At 51.9% G+C, this 18,377-nt stretch overlaps 2 protein-coding genes across 4 annotated transcripts in view; one reads left to right on the top strand and one right to left on the bottom strand.

Annotated features, from left to right (window-relative positions):
- Positions 1-604: 604 nt before the first annotated feature.
- On the bottom strand, positions 605-3,212 carry THTPA (thiamine triphosphatase). Of its 2 annotated transcripts, XM_010954737.3 has the most exons (4): positions 2,858-3,211; positions 2,567-2,717; positions 1,924-2,475; positions 605-811 (listed from the first exon to the last, which is right to left on the bottom strand). In XM_010954737.3, exons 3-4 carry the CDS (start codon positions 2,468-2,470, stop codon positions 666-668), a joined length of 693 nt encoding a protein of 230 aa, XP_010953039.2. In that variant the 5' UTR covers positions 2,471-2,475; positions 2,567-2,717; positions 2,858-3,211; the 3' UTR covers positions 605-665. The 2 variants fall into 2 exon arrangements, with proteins under 2 accessions (XP_010953039.2, XP_010953040.2); XM_010954738.3 differs by lacking the exon at positions 2,567-2,717 and having other exon boundaries at positions 2,858-3,212.
- A 2,017-nt stretch (positions 3,213-5,229) lies between these two features.
- Positions 5,230-18,377, top strand: part of ZFHX2 (zinc finger homeobox 2) — a 30,688-nt gene continuing 17,540 nt past the window's right edge. For both annotated transcript variants that reach the window (XM_010954735.3, XM_045516510.2), the window contains exon 1: positions 5,230-5,846. The gene's annotated coding sequence lies outside the window, so the exon portion shown is untranslated. The remainder of the gene's footprint in view (positions 5,847-18,377) is intronic.

Here is an 18,377-nt window from a genome sequence, read left to right on the forward strand (position 1 = left end):
ATTTGAGGTAGAAAACGTACGTGACTAACAGCCAGGGGAAAGCCTGCTTACACAGGAAGTATGTACCTTGCCATGAGGGTTTTCTTTTTTACCACTCTCCGGGTTGGGGAGCCAGTCTGCCCCCAGATTTCCACAGGAGACACTGTACCCTCTGGGCCAGAGCAGGGCACAGTGGCAACATCAAACCAGAACTCCTAGATTTCTAACAGAGATTCCCACCCATTTCCCCAACCTGCTGCTATTCCCCCAACCCTGGGGCAGGGAAATCCCTGCTGCCTCGCCTCATCTCTAACTCAGCTGTAAGGCGGTTTAGGAGCCGCTGGCAGAATCAATGGCATCGACCAAGGGAGGGGGGTGGCAAGGGATTTTCCTGTGCTTAACTACTGATCACGGCTAAGTGGAAATCCTATAAACACGAGCGGAAATCAATGGAGGCTGCTTAGCGGCCAGGGGAGAGGGGCGGCCCACAGATTGCATCTGACGGATGAGGGAGAGGAGGCAGCCAGGGAGGGCTCCAGGAAGGACAGCTGAGGGTAGGGTGAAGGAACAGGCGGAGCTGGAGAAGGGCGTCACTGTGGGAAGGGAAGCCAGAGAAGAAGCACAGTGAGCCCAGGAAGGACCTTCATTAGACCCAGAGCTCTCGTCCCCACTGAGGAAGTGACACCCTAGCCCAGTCTCATGTCCGGATCTTTAGTCCCCTCTGGCTTCTCTCTGGAGCCATACACTTCGAGCAGGCGCTGATAGTCCTGAGGCCGGAAGCGCTGTAGGTACACAATCAGCTTGGCAGGTGCAGTCTCCTGTGCTGGTACACCTAAAGGCAAAAGGAGAATGAGGCGAGAACCAGACAGCCACAAATGCTTTGACTCTCCCTGCCCATGCAGCTGGACCCCAGAGTTGTTTCCAAGGCAGCACTAGGATTCTGAATGCCATCCAACCAGCTTCTCTTACCCACCAGCCCACTCCCCGACTGGCCTGGGCAAGTGGGGACTAAAAGGGCCACTTCAAGCAGGAGTGGACCGCAGAAGCCAAGCCTGCGCTTCTCCTCCAGCACGGAGAAGTGGTGGAGAGGCACTGGGGCACCATGAAGACAGAAGGTGCCTCAACAGCGACTCATTTCAGTGAGTGACTGCTCCTGCTCCCCAATCGAGATTACAGCCCATCAAGGCAGGCCAAAGCTCATTAGCTTGGTAATGAAGCGCATGCAGAGATGCACAAAGAGAGAGACACCAAGGGAGTGTAGAAAGAAGAGAAAGCAGCTACAGTCATGGGGTGGGATTCCCAGAGAATTCTAGCCTCTGTGGCGTGGAGTCATGATAAGCCAGTGTCTGATTGCTAGTGCCTGGCAGCATGCTGGGCAGATAGCAGGGAGCTGGCTGTATGTCTGCTGAGGAGGCAAGAACAGCATTCCAGGGCTGTAAGGATGCACAGCCCTACACTCGTGTGGATGAACTGTCTACAAGGGAGCTAAGCCTGGAAACAGAAAATCAAATCTGCCAACACCTGTCCCACCGTCTACCATATAAACAAAACATTCTTGCCCTTTACTCAGGCCAGCAGGACAAATTAAATGAGGATTTGGTTGTGAAAATGAGAGGACAGGAGTTGAGGGGAAGGAAGGATGGAGGGAAAGATTGAAGAGAGAGCTGACAAATGGAACTGAAGGACATCTGGAGTGGTTAGAGGTGTAAAAACTAAATGACTGGGGTAGATTAGGGACACATGGAAGGGTTCAATCCAGGTTAGACAGCTATTGCAAAAGAGGAAACCAGATTTGATTGAGCCCTAAGCAAACTGAGTCCTCTAGAAAATTGCTAAAAATAATTCCCCTTACAGAAATAGACTCAAGACCCTCCCCACCAACTGGTCCAGTGGGTACGTCCAGAAGAGGAACAAGGGAAGCACAGAAGGGCCTGTGTCCCTCACCGAGCATGCTGCTGAGGCTGTGGATCTTCTTTAGAGCGGTTGGGACTTCAGCCTCTTTGTGCACCAGGGCCTCTACCTCACCCACAGCGTAGCCAAAGTCGGCTGTATCCAGGTCCACCCTGAGCGGTGGCTCCTCTTCATCAGCTCCAGATAGCACCAGTTTCCAGGCACTCCGCTTAGTCACAAAACTAGCTACTTCTTGAAGCCCCAGCGGGCCCAGCGAGGCAGCCACACCTCCAGCCCCCAGGACCTCAGCTCCCAGTACCTCACAGAGCTGGGCCACAATTGCAGGCTCAGCTGTGAGTTCCATGTACTCAGTGTGGGGGCCGGAGACACTTGTTGCTCCGGGACATTTGAACTCCCATCCACTACCCTCTCGCTGCCGCAGCCAGTGGTCAGCCCGCATGAGGCTCAGCTCAGGGGTGTCATAGTAGCTGTCTCGGAAAGTGACCCGGTGCTCCAGGACGGCCCCCAACTCCTGCAGCCTCTCCTCTGTGCCAGGCCCGGGAATGAACTTTCGCTCCACTTCAATCAGGCACTGGGCCATGCTCCCTGCAATCAGTCAATCAACAAACATTGGCTGAGCTCCCAAAGACACCCTTCCCGCCCCCGCGCCCACACCAGAAGAACTTAAGAGGCGTACACAGTCACAGAGCACTCTGTTGGGAGCCCTTTCTTCCTGCCTCTGTGATGGATGGCCCGTGTGTCTCTGATGTTTCGAAGCTCAACAACAGTGACGGGTCTCCAGTTAGACTCCTTCCAGTGCTGCTGATGTCCTGAATCCAAAGGACTTCCTAGAAAGCAGGCCGTGTAGCAGGTGTCCCTTCAACGCGCCCCCTCAATACCTTGCTACCCTGGGAGGCCGGTGGATCACTGTCAGGGATAACCCCGCCCAGCCCCCCATAGCCCTGGCCCGCGGAACTTCGGGTCTCACCTCAAAGCCCAAGGGTCTCCCTCTCGCGGGACCTGGAGAACGGGGAAGGAACCCACGCCACGCCCGCGAGGAATGCTGGGAGATGTCCCTGGCCCGGACCTCGGCCCGGCTCTCTGTGCATCCAGGAGGACCCAGCACGAGCGGCCATGTTAGGCCCGATGTGGCAGTGTCGAGGACAGGCCGGCGCCTGAGAGGCCTGCTAGGTTATCGGGGGCCGCGACCTCCGCGGTGGACCTGGAACGAGGCCGCCCCGCTGTGATTTGCTCCTCATCCCCAACCCTCCCGGCTCCTGGTGGGCGGCCCGGGTCTCAGGCCGCAGGCTAAGCCCGGCACCCTGGGGGGTCAAGGTGCATGATGGGAGATGTAGTTCCAAAGGGAAGCTTTGCTTTCTCGCCCCACCCGTCGCTATGGTGACAGGAAAGCTGTGATTAACGCCGGCGGGACTTCTAAAGTTGAGCTGGGGCGGATGGAAAAGGAACTGAGGCCCCAGTCCTGTCTCCAACCCCCTTAATGCGTAGGAAGATGGGCCTGGAATACAAGCCACTCACTCAGACACTGTCCAGCAGATATTTTTTTGACTATTACGGTGGCTCAGTAAGTGCAGGCTGATGGCAATGGGCTGGAGGAAAAAAAAGAAAGAGAAGGATAACTGAGACCAGTTTAGCTACTCTGAAGTTTTAGAGGGGATTTAATACATCCCCACAAATGTTAAGGGTAAGGATGGATGGGAGACTTTCTGTGAGAAGAAAGTGGTATTTTGGATGGAAACTAAAGACACGATGGGATTTCAACAGTTGGAGACCCAGATGGAGACAGGAACAGCATGAGCAAAGGACCAGAAGCTGGAGAGCACCTGAGAGTGTGTAAGAGGAAAGAGATGAAGCTTGAAATACAGTTGAGGAGCAAGTTGGAAAAGGCCTTGAGTGCCAGACTGAGGCGTTTGTCACTGAGTTTCCAGTGGCCTCTGAGCAGGCTTTGTCAGGAATGAAATATTTATGTTCATTTAAAATACAGGAAGACATGAGAATGACCCTTTGCTTTGGAAACAAAATAAAGAAAACTTCTCTTTACTCTCTCCAAGGACTATGATTACCTAGATGGCGTCAACTGTAAGTCTGCCTCTTTTGGTAAGGTAGCTTGCTGAAGAGCAGTGGCTCTTGTCAACTGCTGGGCTCCCTCCTTTTATGGATGAAAATTGCTCAGTTCTCAACGCCTGTTCTCTCCCGGGTATGTCTGGAAACAGGTGACCTGTAGGAAGTACTGTGGAGAGGACACTGGTTTACAGACATGGCATCTTGAACTTGGATCTCTTGGCTGCATGCTTCCCCCCACCCCCATCTCATGACAAGCACCAATAGGCAGGGAGGAGAGGGACACCAGCCCCTAACTCCTTTCACTGGCGTGCTTTTCATCTGCCCTTTGCTTTCCAGTTTTGTTGCCTAAGGGAAGAAGACAATCTCTTCCCTGAGTTAAAAGGTCCAGTTTGGTGGGGCAGAGGCAGCAGTTTAAGTACAAGGAAAGCCCAGACTCCAAAGCTAGACTGACCTGGAGTTGACTCTCATTTTCACTTGATTGGTGTTTGGCATTGGGCAAGCTACTCCACCTCCGTGAATCTCTGTTTTCTCTTTGGTAAAACGTGGACTGCTTCAGTTAAGAGTGAGGATTCCATGACAAACTGTCACATCATAAATTTTAAAATGTTTGGGGTTTTTTCTTTTTTCCTGTGAAGTACAGGATTTTTTTTTCTTTTTTTTTTTTCTTTTAAGAGAAGCGGTCTAATGTGGGCTCTGGAGTCAGACCATCAAGGTTTGAATCCTGGCAGGGTCATTTATTGGCCGTGTGACTTTAGGCCAGTTAATTAACTTGTTTGTGCCCTGGTTTCCTCAACTGTAAAATGGGACTGTAAAATAGTTGTGAGGATTAAATAAGTTAATATATGTAAACGTGCTTGGAACTGTCCCTATATACTCTATAAATTTTAGCAATTACTGTTACTAGATTACAGGAGGGCTTGTGAGCTGATAAACTGAAGATAAGGATGGGGAACTAGAACCTTCTCCCCCCACCCAACTTTGGGGACTATGTGACCACGTGGAAGAAACAGAAGCTCCTAGAGATCAGAGTAATTGCTGTGGAAGAGAAGGTTCTAGTATTGGAAGGGAGGGTAACATAAGGCAAGAAGCATGTGAAAAAAAGAGAGGCCTTGATGACTCCGGGAAGCTGGTAGAAGCCAAGGCTTGTTCTAGAGCTGATTTAAAACAAAATAACAAAACATATGTATGATTTCTGTAGGCAGAAGAAAGAGGAAGCGAAGACGGCAAAGTGTTTAAAAGAGCCTTTCCTCTTTGCAGGCACCGGCTTGGACCTGGTGCCAAAGTCGAGCAGGTGGCCGGACAGGGGACCGCCTTCACTCCGGCCTTGGGTCCCACCCAAGGTCCAACAGGCAGGCGGACACCAAGCTCTAGGGCCGGCGGGCGGGGGCGGGGGCGGACGGACTACAACTCCCAGCATACTCCGCGGCGGGCGGGCCGCTGCACCTGCTCAGTGGGGCCGCCCCGGGCGCCTGGGTATTGATTATTCCATTGTGTGGGACGCCTCGGCTCCAGCCAGTGAATGAGGCGGAGGAGTGAGGGCGAGGAGGAGGAGGAGGAGGGCGAGGAGGAGGAGGAGGAGGAGGCGGCAGGGAGCGAGCGAGAGTGCCCAGGGTGAATCAATGGAAACCCCCTCACGAAGCCGGGAAAACACTTCAGCCGCAGCCAAATAGCATTGATTATTTTCCTTCACTTCCCTCACCGCCGTGAATTTATTTATTTATTTTTTCCATCTCCGTCCCTGACGCCCCGGAGTGAGCGCTGGAGGGAGGGAGGAGGAGGGGAAAAAAGGAATCAACACATCGGAGAAGTCCCTTCCAAGAGCCACCCCCTCCCCTCCCCGCCTCGCGCTGCTCGGCGGCCGCGGTTCGACTCCCGTCCCTGCTTCCAGCTGAGGTGTAAGTGCATCGATTTCCGATGCTGCTGGGTTGGTTTTTTTCTCCTCTCCCTCTCTCTCTTCTTCCTTTCCTTGCTCTTTGGAAGCTTGAGACGGAGGGGAGAGGAGGCGCTCGGAGACTGCCGCTGGAGGGCACGGAGAGGGACGGGAAGGGGCTGGGGGAGGGGACCTGGACGGATAGACGGACAGATCGAGAGCCTGAGGAGAAGGAGGGACAGAGGTGTGGGTGGGAGGGAGAGGGCCTGCGAGCGGGAATGGGGAAAAGAGTGATGCTGGGGTAGAGGTAGAAACGGGGAAAGGAAAGGCATCGAGGCTGGACCAGGAGCTAGCCGGACAGACGGAGGGTTACGAGAGCCTAGACGGACCGCGCCGAGCTGTGCGGGAAGCGGGGGTCCCGGAGGGAAGGGGAGGCCGGGTGAGTGCCGGGGCTCTGAGCTGTCAGCCAGGAGGGGCCTGGGTCTCGGCGGCCCCCCGCCGGCCGCAGGATGAGGGAGGAACCGCGGCTAGCCGGCGGGCTGATGGATGGGCAAGCGCGCTGGGGGGGTTGGGGATAGGGGTGGGAGGGGACGTGGATATCCTTAATCTTCGACCGTAGGTTTTGCCTGAAGTTGAGTTGTTTGTTGGGTTGGTTTTGTTTTTTGTTTTTTGTTTTGTTTTTTTGGGGGGGGTTTTTTGCTTGTTTTCTGTTTTGGGTTTTTTTGTTTTGTTTTTTGAAAGGTGCCAGTAGGTGAAGGGGAGGCCAGTGCTCCTACTCAAGGTGCAGTGTGCCTCTCCTGGCTCCCCAACTCCCCATCCGCTCTAGTCTGCCGCTCTCTCTGAATGGCCCTATCGCTGAACACTCGACCACGCGTCTTGCTGCGCCTGTTGCCCCGCTGATCTCTGCCATGTGTCCCTATCTCTTGATTTTGCCGTTCTTCACCTCATTCATTCTCCCCACCCATTCATGTCCGGGTCTGTCTGTGTGTCACTGTCTCCGGATGTGACTTCCTCTCCGAGTGATCCTCTCACTGTGTGTCCCTGTCACTATGTGTCACACCTTGCTGCCTGACTGTTCTAGCCACCGAGGACTCCATGCCCTTTCCCTCAGGGTCTGAATAGATATCTCTGACCTTTTCAGGCTGCTTTGGAGTTTGCTTATCAGTCATGACTAATGGTTCTGGTAGTCACTGGTCAGGGGCCTGGAAGAGTGGAGGGATGGAGCAGATGTGTCTCCCCCAGGGTCTCGAGTACCCTTTCAGCATGACCAGGACGGCCTCCTCTTCCATCTTCACCCAGGAAGCTTTGGAACTTTCTAGCATTGTTGACCATCCCCTTTGCCATGTGCCTGTGTCCCCCATCAGGCCCTCACCTCTGGTCTCCTGAGTAATCATCTGCCTCTCCAGGAGCTTCCCACCACAAACCTCTTCCTTGCCGACTTGATTTTCCTCCCTTCCCTCACTTTACTATTATGTATTTTTTTATTTCCCTACTTTGTTTCACACCCTTTAGTTCCCCCATCCCTGTCTCCCATGATCTCCTTGGCCTATTCTTCACCTTTCTTTCCATCATCTGTCCTCTTCCTACCTTTTCTCCTTGGTCACCCTAAGTTTCTTGTATTCCTTATCTTCTCACCCAGCATTTTAACCCCAGCAGCAGAAGATACCAGAAGGGCTGGGAGAGGTGGGGAGTATGCTTTGTGAAGGCACATTATTAACAGGCCAAGAAATCCATGTAGTAGGTTTCCAGGGCATATCACCCCTTCATCAGTCAGGGCCATTATGTTCATTCACTGCCAGCTTGGATTTTGTAAGGGGATGTTCTCTGGGACTCTGAGCTCCACCCTGCTCAGTTGCCCCTTATCTTTCAGTTCATCTAGACATCAGTGGCTTTTTCTTTACTTTCTAATTCATCTTCCTCCTGGGTCCCTACTCTTATCATACTTGGATTCAGCACGATTTTTTACCAGGCAGTTTTCATTAGTGTGACAGAGGCTAGTTTATGCAAAGGACCAGGTTCATTGAGCCTAAAGAATGGGAAAGATGGATAAAGAGTCTGGAGAGTTTACCTTGTTTTAAGCCCATCATGGTTTTTCTAGGCTTTGGGAGCTTGAAGGGTGAAAGGAGGAGGTAGATATGGGCAGGGAAGATTTTAGAGGTGAAGAGTGACAAAAAGATAGGGGAGGCTGGGTGCAGTAAAGGCATGACGTGAGGAATGTGCGAAGGCAGGAAAGAAAATCCATGCGGAATGCTGGGCAGGGGAGGAACCGAGGGGTGATTAATGAAAAATTGGGAGAGTGAAATAAAACACGAGTTAATAGTGCTACAGAAGGAAAGAGGGAGAGAAAGGATAGAATCTTTCTAAAGAGGAAGGTCAGCGGAACGAGCAATGTGAAATGAGTCCAGTGGTAAAATGGGGGAAGGGAGGAACTGAAGAAGATGAGGTGAGAAAAGAGTGTAGTACAAAGAAGGGAAATGGAAGGGAAGGGAAGGAGTGCTGAGGCAGATCAGAGCCGCACAGAGCCTGGTGGGGGGAAAGAGGAGAGCTGGAGGTATCAAAGGAAACAAATGCTTCTGGTGTGAGAAGGACACAGTGTGACAGATGCAAAGGGAACACCGCAGGAGGGGCAATTTGGAAAAAGGGCAGAGCAGAAACACCACTGGGCGAAGCCCCAAAAGAGAGGGATGCCAAAGGAGAGGGAGAGAACACGCAGGGATATCTGGTGAAGAGAAAGAGAGATCTGGCTCATTTCATTGGCCAAATCCCTCACTACCCCACTGAAGGCCTTTGCATTTCCTTCCCAAGCCAGGGGGACATGAGCAAAGAGACAACAAAGTAGAATTCCCATATACTTTAGCTGATAGGAACTTGAATCTTTCCAGCCCCCTGAGAACCAAAGACCTCCAGCCTCTGATGTCATAAATTGCTGCTGTTGCCTTGGCAACCTGACAGGGTTCCTCCCTCCATGATGTCAGAGCAGCCGGTGTTACCTTAAGACCCACAGAGGAACAACTCGCTGCTTTGCTGGATAAGCGGATGGGGCTGGGGCCAGAGTCAAAGCTGTAGGATTCCTGGGTCTCGTAGCTTGACCTGGCCTCCCTGAAGCTGTTCTTAGCTCAGAGTGAAGTCTGGTTTGTGAGTGCTTGAGGTTCCCTAGAGTCTGCAGGAGCAAGAGGAAGGGACCTCAGGAAACAGACAGCTTTGAGGATGGGATGGTAGGACGGAAAAGCAGTCAGAGAAGGAAGAGAGCTGGAAATGGCAGTGACAGAATGCGAAAGAAGGGCTTTGTGAGCAGGGAGGAGAGTTACTGAAAATGCAAGATGAACCTCGCTTTGGGCTTAAGAATGGAGACGGAAGCTGGAAATGCAGAATAGAGGGGATCGGAGCTGTGTGAGAGTATAAAAGGAAGCAGGGATAGAGAAAAGGGAAGGAACTGTGGAATCTGGCTGTGGAAGAAGGGGGAAAAAAAAAGGACTCTGAGAGAAGCTGCCGGGTGAGAGACCCAGGGTTAGACCTGATGGCCACATGAGCAGCGGCTGCATCTGTCTAGTTTCCGAGTGTTTTCTAGCACCTTGCACAGTGTCTGTCACACAGAGGATGCTTCATATCTATTGACCAGATGTCAAATTAATAGGGAGAGGCTAAGGAAAAGAGTTGCCCACCTTCCTGTCACCCCACCCCTCAGGCCTAAGTCTGCCTAAGCGGGTGAGTTGGGAAGGCAGACCCTGGAGGAAGGGGCCGGAGGGGAGTTAACTGAGCAACTGTGAGATCTGAGGCGGAGAGAGGAGAGGCTGGGTTAGGGGCACACTTGGAGGCAGCTAGGGCTGACTCTCGGGACAGATCTGGGAAGTCTTGGCAGAGATAATGGGAGAAAACATGAATGAACAGTCTGAGGAACCCAAGAGGAAGATACAGAGGAGGGTAGAAAACAGGAGGTGGTTTCCAGAAAAGGTTGAGAGGTGTTTCCAAAGATGGAGTTGGCAGATTTGAATTGCAAGTAGCACCCCTACCCCACCCCATTCCCGACCATGAAACCACAATTGAATCTGCCATATATGTGTACACACACACACACACACACACACACACACACAATGGTCACAAGGAGTTCATAAATCAATACCAGGCCCATCATAAACACAGGCCCATCCTAAGCACCTTGTCCAAACCCAGGCAATTACAAGCATTGGCCAAGTGAGCCAAAAGGCAAGAGGAGGCACAGATTTGGGTGTGAGAAATGCTGTGAGGGATGGCCTTGCATTCTGACTGCTAGAGTCTAGGGGAAAAGAGGAAGAGGCAGGGGATGCAAAGCTCATCAGAACTCTGAATGAGATCTGCAGACACACACTTCTGCACACACCAGAGAGAGGTCTAAATACAGAAGCCATAGAGGAGAAAGATGCACCCAATCGGCAATCGTAACTTAACCTATTCCTATGGTGAAGAGTCAGAAAGACTGAATGGATTTTTGAATCTAGGAAAGAAGCCCTGGAAGAGAGGGGGTGAGTTGGGAGCGCTGGGGGAGAGTCACGCTAATAAGAGAGGCCAGGGCAGCTGGAGAAGGGGCTGGTGGGCGGGGGCCTGCGGGGAGGACAGTGGCAGCTGGATGCACTGTCAGCCGTAGCCATGGACTTGGGCAGCTCATATTTTGCAGCCGGCGACAGGCTGTCGACACGGCGGTCTTTACCTCACCGTTAGAAACTCATTTCATTGATTTTTCCATCTTTCTTCTCTGGCTTCTCAGTCATCCCACCACTCACTTTTCCAGAGCCCCTTGCCTCTCTGCGGAAAGCCCCAGGGGACCGCCTGCCCACCCCTCCTCCACCCCAGGCTGGTGAGACAGGGTGAAGGATTTAGAGGGGCCTTTCAGCACCCTGAGGTCATCTCATTGGCTGTTAGTGTCCCCCTTCTTGTAGACACTTGTGCAGAACCCAGAGCCTCTGTGTCCAGTTGTTTACGGTGCCCAGTTAAGGGATGGCAGGGCTGAGATCCATCTGCTCTCCTGTCACCAAGCTGGACGACTATGGTGGGCTGCAGACACCTGGAGGAAGACATCTTTCTCTAATTCCTCCCAAGACAGCTCAGCACCCCATAAAAAAATCTCTCTTTCAAAGTCAAATGAGAAAACAGGCCCTGCCTCTGTATTTGGGCAGGAATGTGGGACTACACTGAAGCTAAGCTTCCAGCCTTGGAATCACAGCAGGGCCACCCCCCTGGAACAGTGCTGGCCCAGGGGCCGGTGCGGTTAGAGGCCATAAGTAGCAGGAGCTCTCTGTGGAGAGAAGAGAGCGGACCTGTGCAGTCTGGTCCTGTGCGGCATGTTGATGTGCAGAGCCGGTGGGGCAGGGTGGGTGAAGAAATGTGGGCTTCATGTGTGGACATTTCCCTGGTGCCTCCTCCAGCCACAGCCAACTACCCCCAGCCTCTCCCCCTGGGGCCGGGATTGGGCTAAAGGTCAGGAGTCAATTGCCAGTCATTTGGCTTCTCAGTGAAGGAGGGCAGGGGGTGGGACGGCAGTGTTAGATTGTGTTTCCCTGAGGAACTGATGGGGTAAATGCCATTTCCATCCTCAGATTTTTTTTAATTGAAATATAGTCAGTTTACAGTGTTGTTAGTTTCTGGTATACAACATAGTGATTCAGTTATGAATATAAATATATTCCTTTTCAGATTCTATAAATGTATTCCTTTTTAGATTCTTTTTCATTATAGGCTATTACAAGGTATTGAATATAGTTCCCTGTGATCTACAGTAGGACCTTGTTTATCTATCTTATATGTAGTAGTTAGCATCTGCAAATCCCAAACTCCCATTTTATCCCCCCACCCCCACATCCTCACATTTTTCATTCCTTGTTGTCTGTGACCCCCTACTCTCTTAGTCTCAAGCCCAAAGCCCTCTGGCTCATCCTCTTTTTTTCTCTGGTCTTGGGAAGGCTGTTTCTCTGGGGCCCAGTGTGTCTTGGGTCTCGAGTGTCAGAATCTAAATTCTGCTGCTTCCTTCGATTCGTGGGCCGGTCGCCCCCATCACAGCTGTCTTCCTTTCCATCCTGCCATTTCCGTGTTCTGAATCACTTTTCCGGCTTGAGCCACAAACTCCTTCTCCCATCCCCAGCTTCATCAGGCTACGTGGTTTTCAAAACCTTGAGATAAGTCCGGGTGCTTTAGGGAAAGGCGTGTGCTTGAGGTTTAGGAAGAGGGAAGGCTAGAGAAGGCCAAGACACGGGTTCAGGATGGATAGGGCAGGGAGGAGCGGGAGAAGCGGAAACAGGCTGTATAGGACGAGGCGGGAGTCAAAGGTACACACCATGTGACTTCCAGCAGGAGAGGAGGCCACAATTTAAATGAAAAAGGAAAGAGGGCGGTAGGCTGAGGTTGCGAGGACTAAGCAACGGAAGAGAAGAGAAAAACCGGGAGCCTGACCCCCTGCAGAGAAATGAAGGCCACAGGAGGGGGGAGTCAGAGTGGTTCGAGAGGCTTAAGGTGGAAAAGGCTGGCCGCCGGCTCAGCCTCCGCGTCAGTCCTGAGTTCAAGCCGTGCCGGCTTTGACCCTTGTGGGAGGAACTGAAGTGGCAAATTAACGACGATAATGAAGTCACTGCTCCTTGTTTGTCTTTGCTGGTTTCCCCTTGAGATTTGTCCTCTGGCCAGACGGGGCACCGTGGGGGAGGGGAGGGCCAGCAGCAGGGAAGGGCGGGGGAGGGGGCGGAGAGGAGGACGGGGAGATGGAGACGTGGGGACTGGCGGACCCGGGGAAGGAAGAGGGAGGGTGATGAGTAAAGGGAAGAGGAAGGCAGGAATGGAGGAGTGGAGGGAAGGCTGACGACGGAAGAGGAGGGCAGGGGAGTGGGGCGCGGAAAGACGGGAAGGGAAAAGAACAATGGGGAACGGGAGAGGGAAGCCTGGAAGGAGGAGCAGAGGACCGGGAGGGAGAGGAGTGGTGGCACGGGGAAATGGCGAGCCGGAGGGGAAGGACGTGGCGGGGGCTGCGGGAGGTGCAGCTGGCGGGGCCGGGGGCGGGGCCTCATCTCCATCTCTAATGGCTGTGAAATGAGGTTAGCTCCATTAGAGGCGGTGAGAGTGTAACGAGATCACACTCATTAGGGCTGGGCCATCCCAGTAATTACCACCACCCCAAACACGCCCGCGCCAGCCAGGCCACCGTGCACAAACAGGCACGCGGCAGCACACCCGCACAGGACACCCCGCCGTTAAACGGGAAGCCCGGGGCCCCCGCCGGCATAACCCAGAGCCTCGGGGAGACTTGGTCGGGGGGCCGAGAGCGAGCCCCTTCACCAGCTCCGAAGAGGTGCTGGGACTGGGCTACAACCAGGCCCTCAGCCACACACACAATCATAAAGCAATAAACGCACAGGTACACTCCAACTTGGGGAAAAAGACACGTGCAGCAATTATCATTTCCCTTTATTGATCACAAAGTGCCAGTCTCAATGAGGATCGTCTCATTGGGCACAACTCCATGAGGAACTATTCCCTTTCTATTTATTGAAGAAACAAGCTTTAAGCAACCCACCCGAGGACATTTACATAATAGGCAATAGAAATAGAATTCGATTCCAGGTCTGTCTGACCTTAAAGGCTATCTTTTTATTTAAAAAAAAAAAACCGTACCTTTTCCCCCTGAAGTTCATATGCTATTATGCCTTTTCTGTTTGTTTGTTTGTTTGCTTGGGGTTTATTTATTTAAATGGAGACACTGGGGATTGAACCCAGGACCTTATGAATGTTCAGCCTGCACTCTACGACTGAACTATACCCTCTCCCTCACATGCTATTATGAATACACATGTGTAGACTTTCAACTTTCAGAGAGGTTATCACAAATGAATACTCATATCATCAGTCAAATAACTCAATCTGTGATATCTATCTCCACCCTACTCCCACCCACCAAACATACACACACACACACACACACACACACCACACACCCAGACTGGCCAGAACACCTGCACAGACTGCAGTATGAATAGCGCCCCCTGGAGTTGTGCAAAGCAGTGGCCTGTGCCGGCCCATCTTATCCTAAGAAACAAACCAACTGGGAGAAGGCCATCTAACACCTTCAAGCTTAAAGGAGAGCATGACAGCACAGATGCTCAAGGTAACACACATAAGGGCAGAGTAACACACTCAGACTTAAAGGATCTCATTCAAAATGCTTACCAGCCAGAGTTGAGAAGCTTACAAATTAGCTCCAGCGGAGTGCTGAGGTCAGGCTCCCTGAGGCCAATCTCGACTCTGCTTTCCAAATGTGAGACCTTAAAAATTACTTAACTCATCTAAGTCTGTTTCCATGTTTGTAAAATGGGAATGAGTAGCTGAATCGATTTCATCGGGTTGTAGTGGAGAATTCGGTGATTTAATGCTTCCAGAGGGCTCAGCACAGTGCCTGGCACATGGTAAACATTTAAAGATATTCTTCTTATTATTATTTCTTATTGTTTTAATAGTATTTAAATGGAGTCATTACTATCACAAGGATTCATGCAGAATCAAAGAGCCAGAAGGATTTATTTATATAAACAACCACTTAGCATGGTATCCTTCCAAATTAATTCTAGAAGAATTGCATGTAATTCTTTCCAAGCTCAGTGCAGTGAGGTCAAAGGTCTTCTACAAAGATCCCCCATGCCAGATGGGATCCTGAATCTAAATTCAAGGGCACAACTCCCTGTTCCTCATACCCCAATGCTCATACAGAAGAAGGATTTAGAGCCTATTCGTGTGGTCATCTAAGCCTGGGTCTCTCCAGTAATCTACAAGATCACATAGCTCTACACCGTCGTCCTAGCACTTGTGGCATCATCGAGGGAGATGCACTGGCAAGAGGCTCCATCCCTCTCCTGGACATCCTCTTCTCTAGCTGCAGCACATCTCAACAAAGCCAGGCAAATATGGATGGATGCTTATCACTGGGTGTAGTTTTAATCCACAGCTTCCCTTTTAGCCCTGTCAACTCCCTCCCCACCTGTCTTCTTCCTCTCAGCCTCTCCTTCCTCCTCACACCCCACCCAGTTCCCTCCTGCCCACCTTAAGCATCTCGTAAAGTGGAAGACATAGTCTCTTTGCTCCATCCCTCTCACTGGGGACAGGCCACCTGCCCAATCTGCTGCCAAAGCTGGGAGGCATCAAGGAGATTCAGTATTTGCATATGCAGATCAAGCCCCAGCTCCCTGCCCACTCCCTTCCTCTCCCTCTCCCTCTCCCTTCTTCAGTCTTACCCTCTCTGACACTCTTTTTCCTGCCTGTCTCATTCCCTGCCATTCTCATTTTCTCTCTTTTGGACAAAATTTCTCTTATACAAAGTAAGCACTCCTTCGATACTGGGTTTGGGGGAAGAGTTCTAGGAAAACTAGGTAGAATTCAAATGGAGGAATAGTAGTACTTTTGTTTGTTGTTTTCTTTTGAAATATAGGGGAGATTTAGAGACAGAGAAAGTAATCATTTTAATGCAGGGAGAGGCCATAATAGTTTTGATCCAAGTGTGAGCCTGGGCAAAACTTCAGCCTCTGCGCCGGGATACTGGGGTGTCTCTAGGCTCAGCCATCAAGAGGGCCTGGTGAGAAATAAACTCTGCTGCTGGGCAGACTAGATTTAAACACTGCCCCCAAAGAATCTGCCCTCAGTTGAAAAGGGCAGAGATGAGAGGATGAGTCCAGTCGAGAAGGGGCGAAGCAGAAGGAAAGAGGCAGCCTACTTGCACACATCTTGTCTTGCCCTGCTCTGCAGGAGAGAGCCAAGATAAGGAAAGGCACTGACCTGATGGATACCAGTGTGGGCCTTTCTCGCATGTTACCCGTACTAGTCTTCACGACAGCCGGGTTAGGACAGCAACGTGGAGCTGTGTGATCTTGAAGGTGCACTGGAGAGACCCAGGCTTAGATGACCACACGAAGCCAGCTCTGAACCCTTCTATATGAGCATAGGGAGTGAGGGACAGGGAGTTCCCAGGTAAGGAAACAAGACTCAATGAGTAACTTACCAAGGTTGCACAGCTGGTGAGTGGGGGACCTGGGGTGGGTCTGAACCCGGGTCTGCGAGAATCCATAGCCCATGTTCTTCCACTGCCTGAGAAAAGAAATCTCGTCTGGTTAGAGTATTTGCTATGGAACCAACTGATCCCCTAATGTGGGCACACACACTCCATCTTTCCTGCTTCTCTTCCCCTCCTCTCTGCAGCTGCCTCTTGAAAGCAACAGGTTGCAACAAACAAGGAGAGAAAGGCAGGGCAAAGTGAGTGTGGAAGAGGGCAGGCTGGAGGCGGGGGTTTCAGAGAGGAGAAAGTGAAAAGAAAAGGTCCCCAAAATGGGCTCCAAGGAAAGATAATAGATGGAACTATTGGAAAAGTGAAAGGTAAAACTGTCTGGAGGGCTCTGACGTGGAAATTACTGTATGCAAATTGTAAGCAAACGTGACAGTGCCCTCTGGCTGACTTTGCTGGGAAAGCCTGTGCCATGTCCTTGGGTTTGGAGAAAAGAAGGGAGAGCAGCGGGTTTTGTTTTTGTTTTAAGGAGGGGGAGCCAGGAGGAGAAAACCAGTCTGTCTCCTTGCAAACCTGTCCTCACCTTGGTTGTTCCCTCTGCAACCACTAGGGGGCAGTCGCGTCACTTTCCCGCTCCAGCTCTGCCAGAGGTGGGAGGGGGCTCTAGCCTAGGGGAGTCCTGGTCTTGGTGGGGCTCCAGCTCCAGAGAGAGGGCCCCTGGCCAGCTCTGCCTCCATCCTGCTGGCCAACCTGTCCTACTGGACAGCCTAGCGTCCCCTCCATGAGGCACATGTTCTCTCCTTCCTCAGGCCTCACTTCTTTGGTCCTTCCTTTGCCCTGGTCCTTTTGGCTCCTGTAATTCTCTGGGTTCTTAACTCTCACTGTGTTTTGACTTGTGTGGTCTCAGAGCCTGCCTTGGCAGCTTTCCACTTCACATCCATGCCTTTCTGTCCAACTCATAACGTCTTTCTCAGTAGCTTTCTGGGTCCGACTGTCTGTCCTGAAGCCTCCTGGTTCCCTGGCTTCTTCCTGTTCTCAGTATTGTGTATCTGTCCCCAGACCAGGAAGTGCAATATTCAGAAGCAGGAATTCTCGTCCAGATATTTACAGGGTGCCTTTCTGTCCACATCCCGTGGAAGAATATTGCAGTTCAGAGATTTTGTTGACGGGGTAACAAAGCTGAAATTTGTTTCAGTAGCACTGCCGTCCTTTCCTTGTCACCTTGAGGGATAACCAGGGACCTGGGACCTGGGTCTGGACAGAGGAAGAGAACAATACCAAAAAGATCTATTTCCCCACAGCTTTCTCACCATCTTCCCCTCTCTCAGCCTGGGAGGGAAGGAAGCATTAGGGAGGGAGGTGAGATGAAGGGGCAGCAGGGAGCCCTGGAGACTGAGGGCCATTTTGGAGCTGGAAGATTCATCTCAGGGGATGACTACACCCTCAGAACTCTCCACCCTCCCTTGGCTCCAGGCCTGCCTCCTCCCATCCCCCTCGGTGGCAGCAGCCTTGTAATTTAAAGCTCTCTCTGTCGCCTCTAATGTGATCCTCTCGTTTTATTGACTCTCTCTGCCGTCTGTGGCGCCCCTTCCCATCAATCTCCGTTCTAATCACACCGCCGCCACTGCCTGCTGTCTCCCCTAAACCCTCTCCTCATGGGCCCCAGCCCTCGCCTCCACCCAGGTCGTTCCTTTCAACTGTCCCCCCAACCTGATCAGCCCTCTTCCTCCTCCCCTCCTCCATGCACGGGAATGTCAGGACCTTTGAGGGCTCGCCTTCTCCCTTTCCCCACATCTAAGATGTGCCCAGAGGGAGAAGAGATGCCCTGAAGGAAAGCCTGGAACGGAAAGGAGGAATGGCAGGGGGCTGAGGGAAAACAAGACTCTTGGCCTGGGGGTGGTGTTGGGGGTGGCTTTTAGGCCTGTCTGCTGGTTCTGTATAGTCTACAGGAAGAGGTGAGAACTGAGTTCAAGGTAGGAAGGGCAAAGAAACGGACCCAGAGAGTCAGAGAGGGATAGAAGAAAAGATTGAGGCTGAGGAGAATGGAAGGAGGGGAGAAAAGTGAAAAAAAAAATTGCTGCAGTTAAAGGTTTGTAATAAATAGTGGGTGATGGGAGAAGCACGGGGAAGAAAGGTGGGGGAGGGGAGTTGGCGGGGGGGAGATACGCACTGAGGCAGAGATAAATTTGCAATTGAAATTCTTTCCTGTAGAGGAGGAGGGGGAGGTGAGGAGGTGCGGAAGAGATTTGCAATTTTAAACAGCTGCAAGACCTTCCCTCCCTCCACCAATCCGAGTCTCACCCACCAGCTAGCCCAAAGCTAATAAGCTCCTTGGGTTTCTAGCTTGGAATCAGTTTTGACTTTTTCCAGTCCTGGGAAGTAGAAGCTTTGGAGAGAGGATTTGGGGCTTAGGTCTTCCTAGCCCTCCTCTGAAGTGTGATTTTTAGAGTTGTGAGTCGGGAGCCAGGGAGAAGTTGCTGATGGATGTGAGGTGGGCCAGTGGGGAGGCGAGCACCCATCGGGATCAGCCCTCAGCATCAGGGCCCGGGCGGG

Source organism: Camelus bactrianus, chromosome 6 (assembly GCF_048773025.1).
Source record: "Camelus bactrianus isolate YW-2024 breed Bactrian camel chromosome 6, ASM4877302v1, whole genome shotgun sequence".
NCBI lineage: Eukaryota > Metazoa > Chordata > Mammalia > Artiodactyla > Camelidae > Camelus > Camelus bactrianus.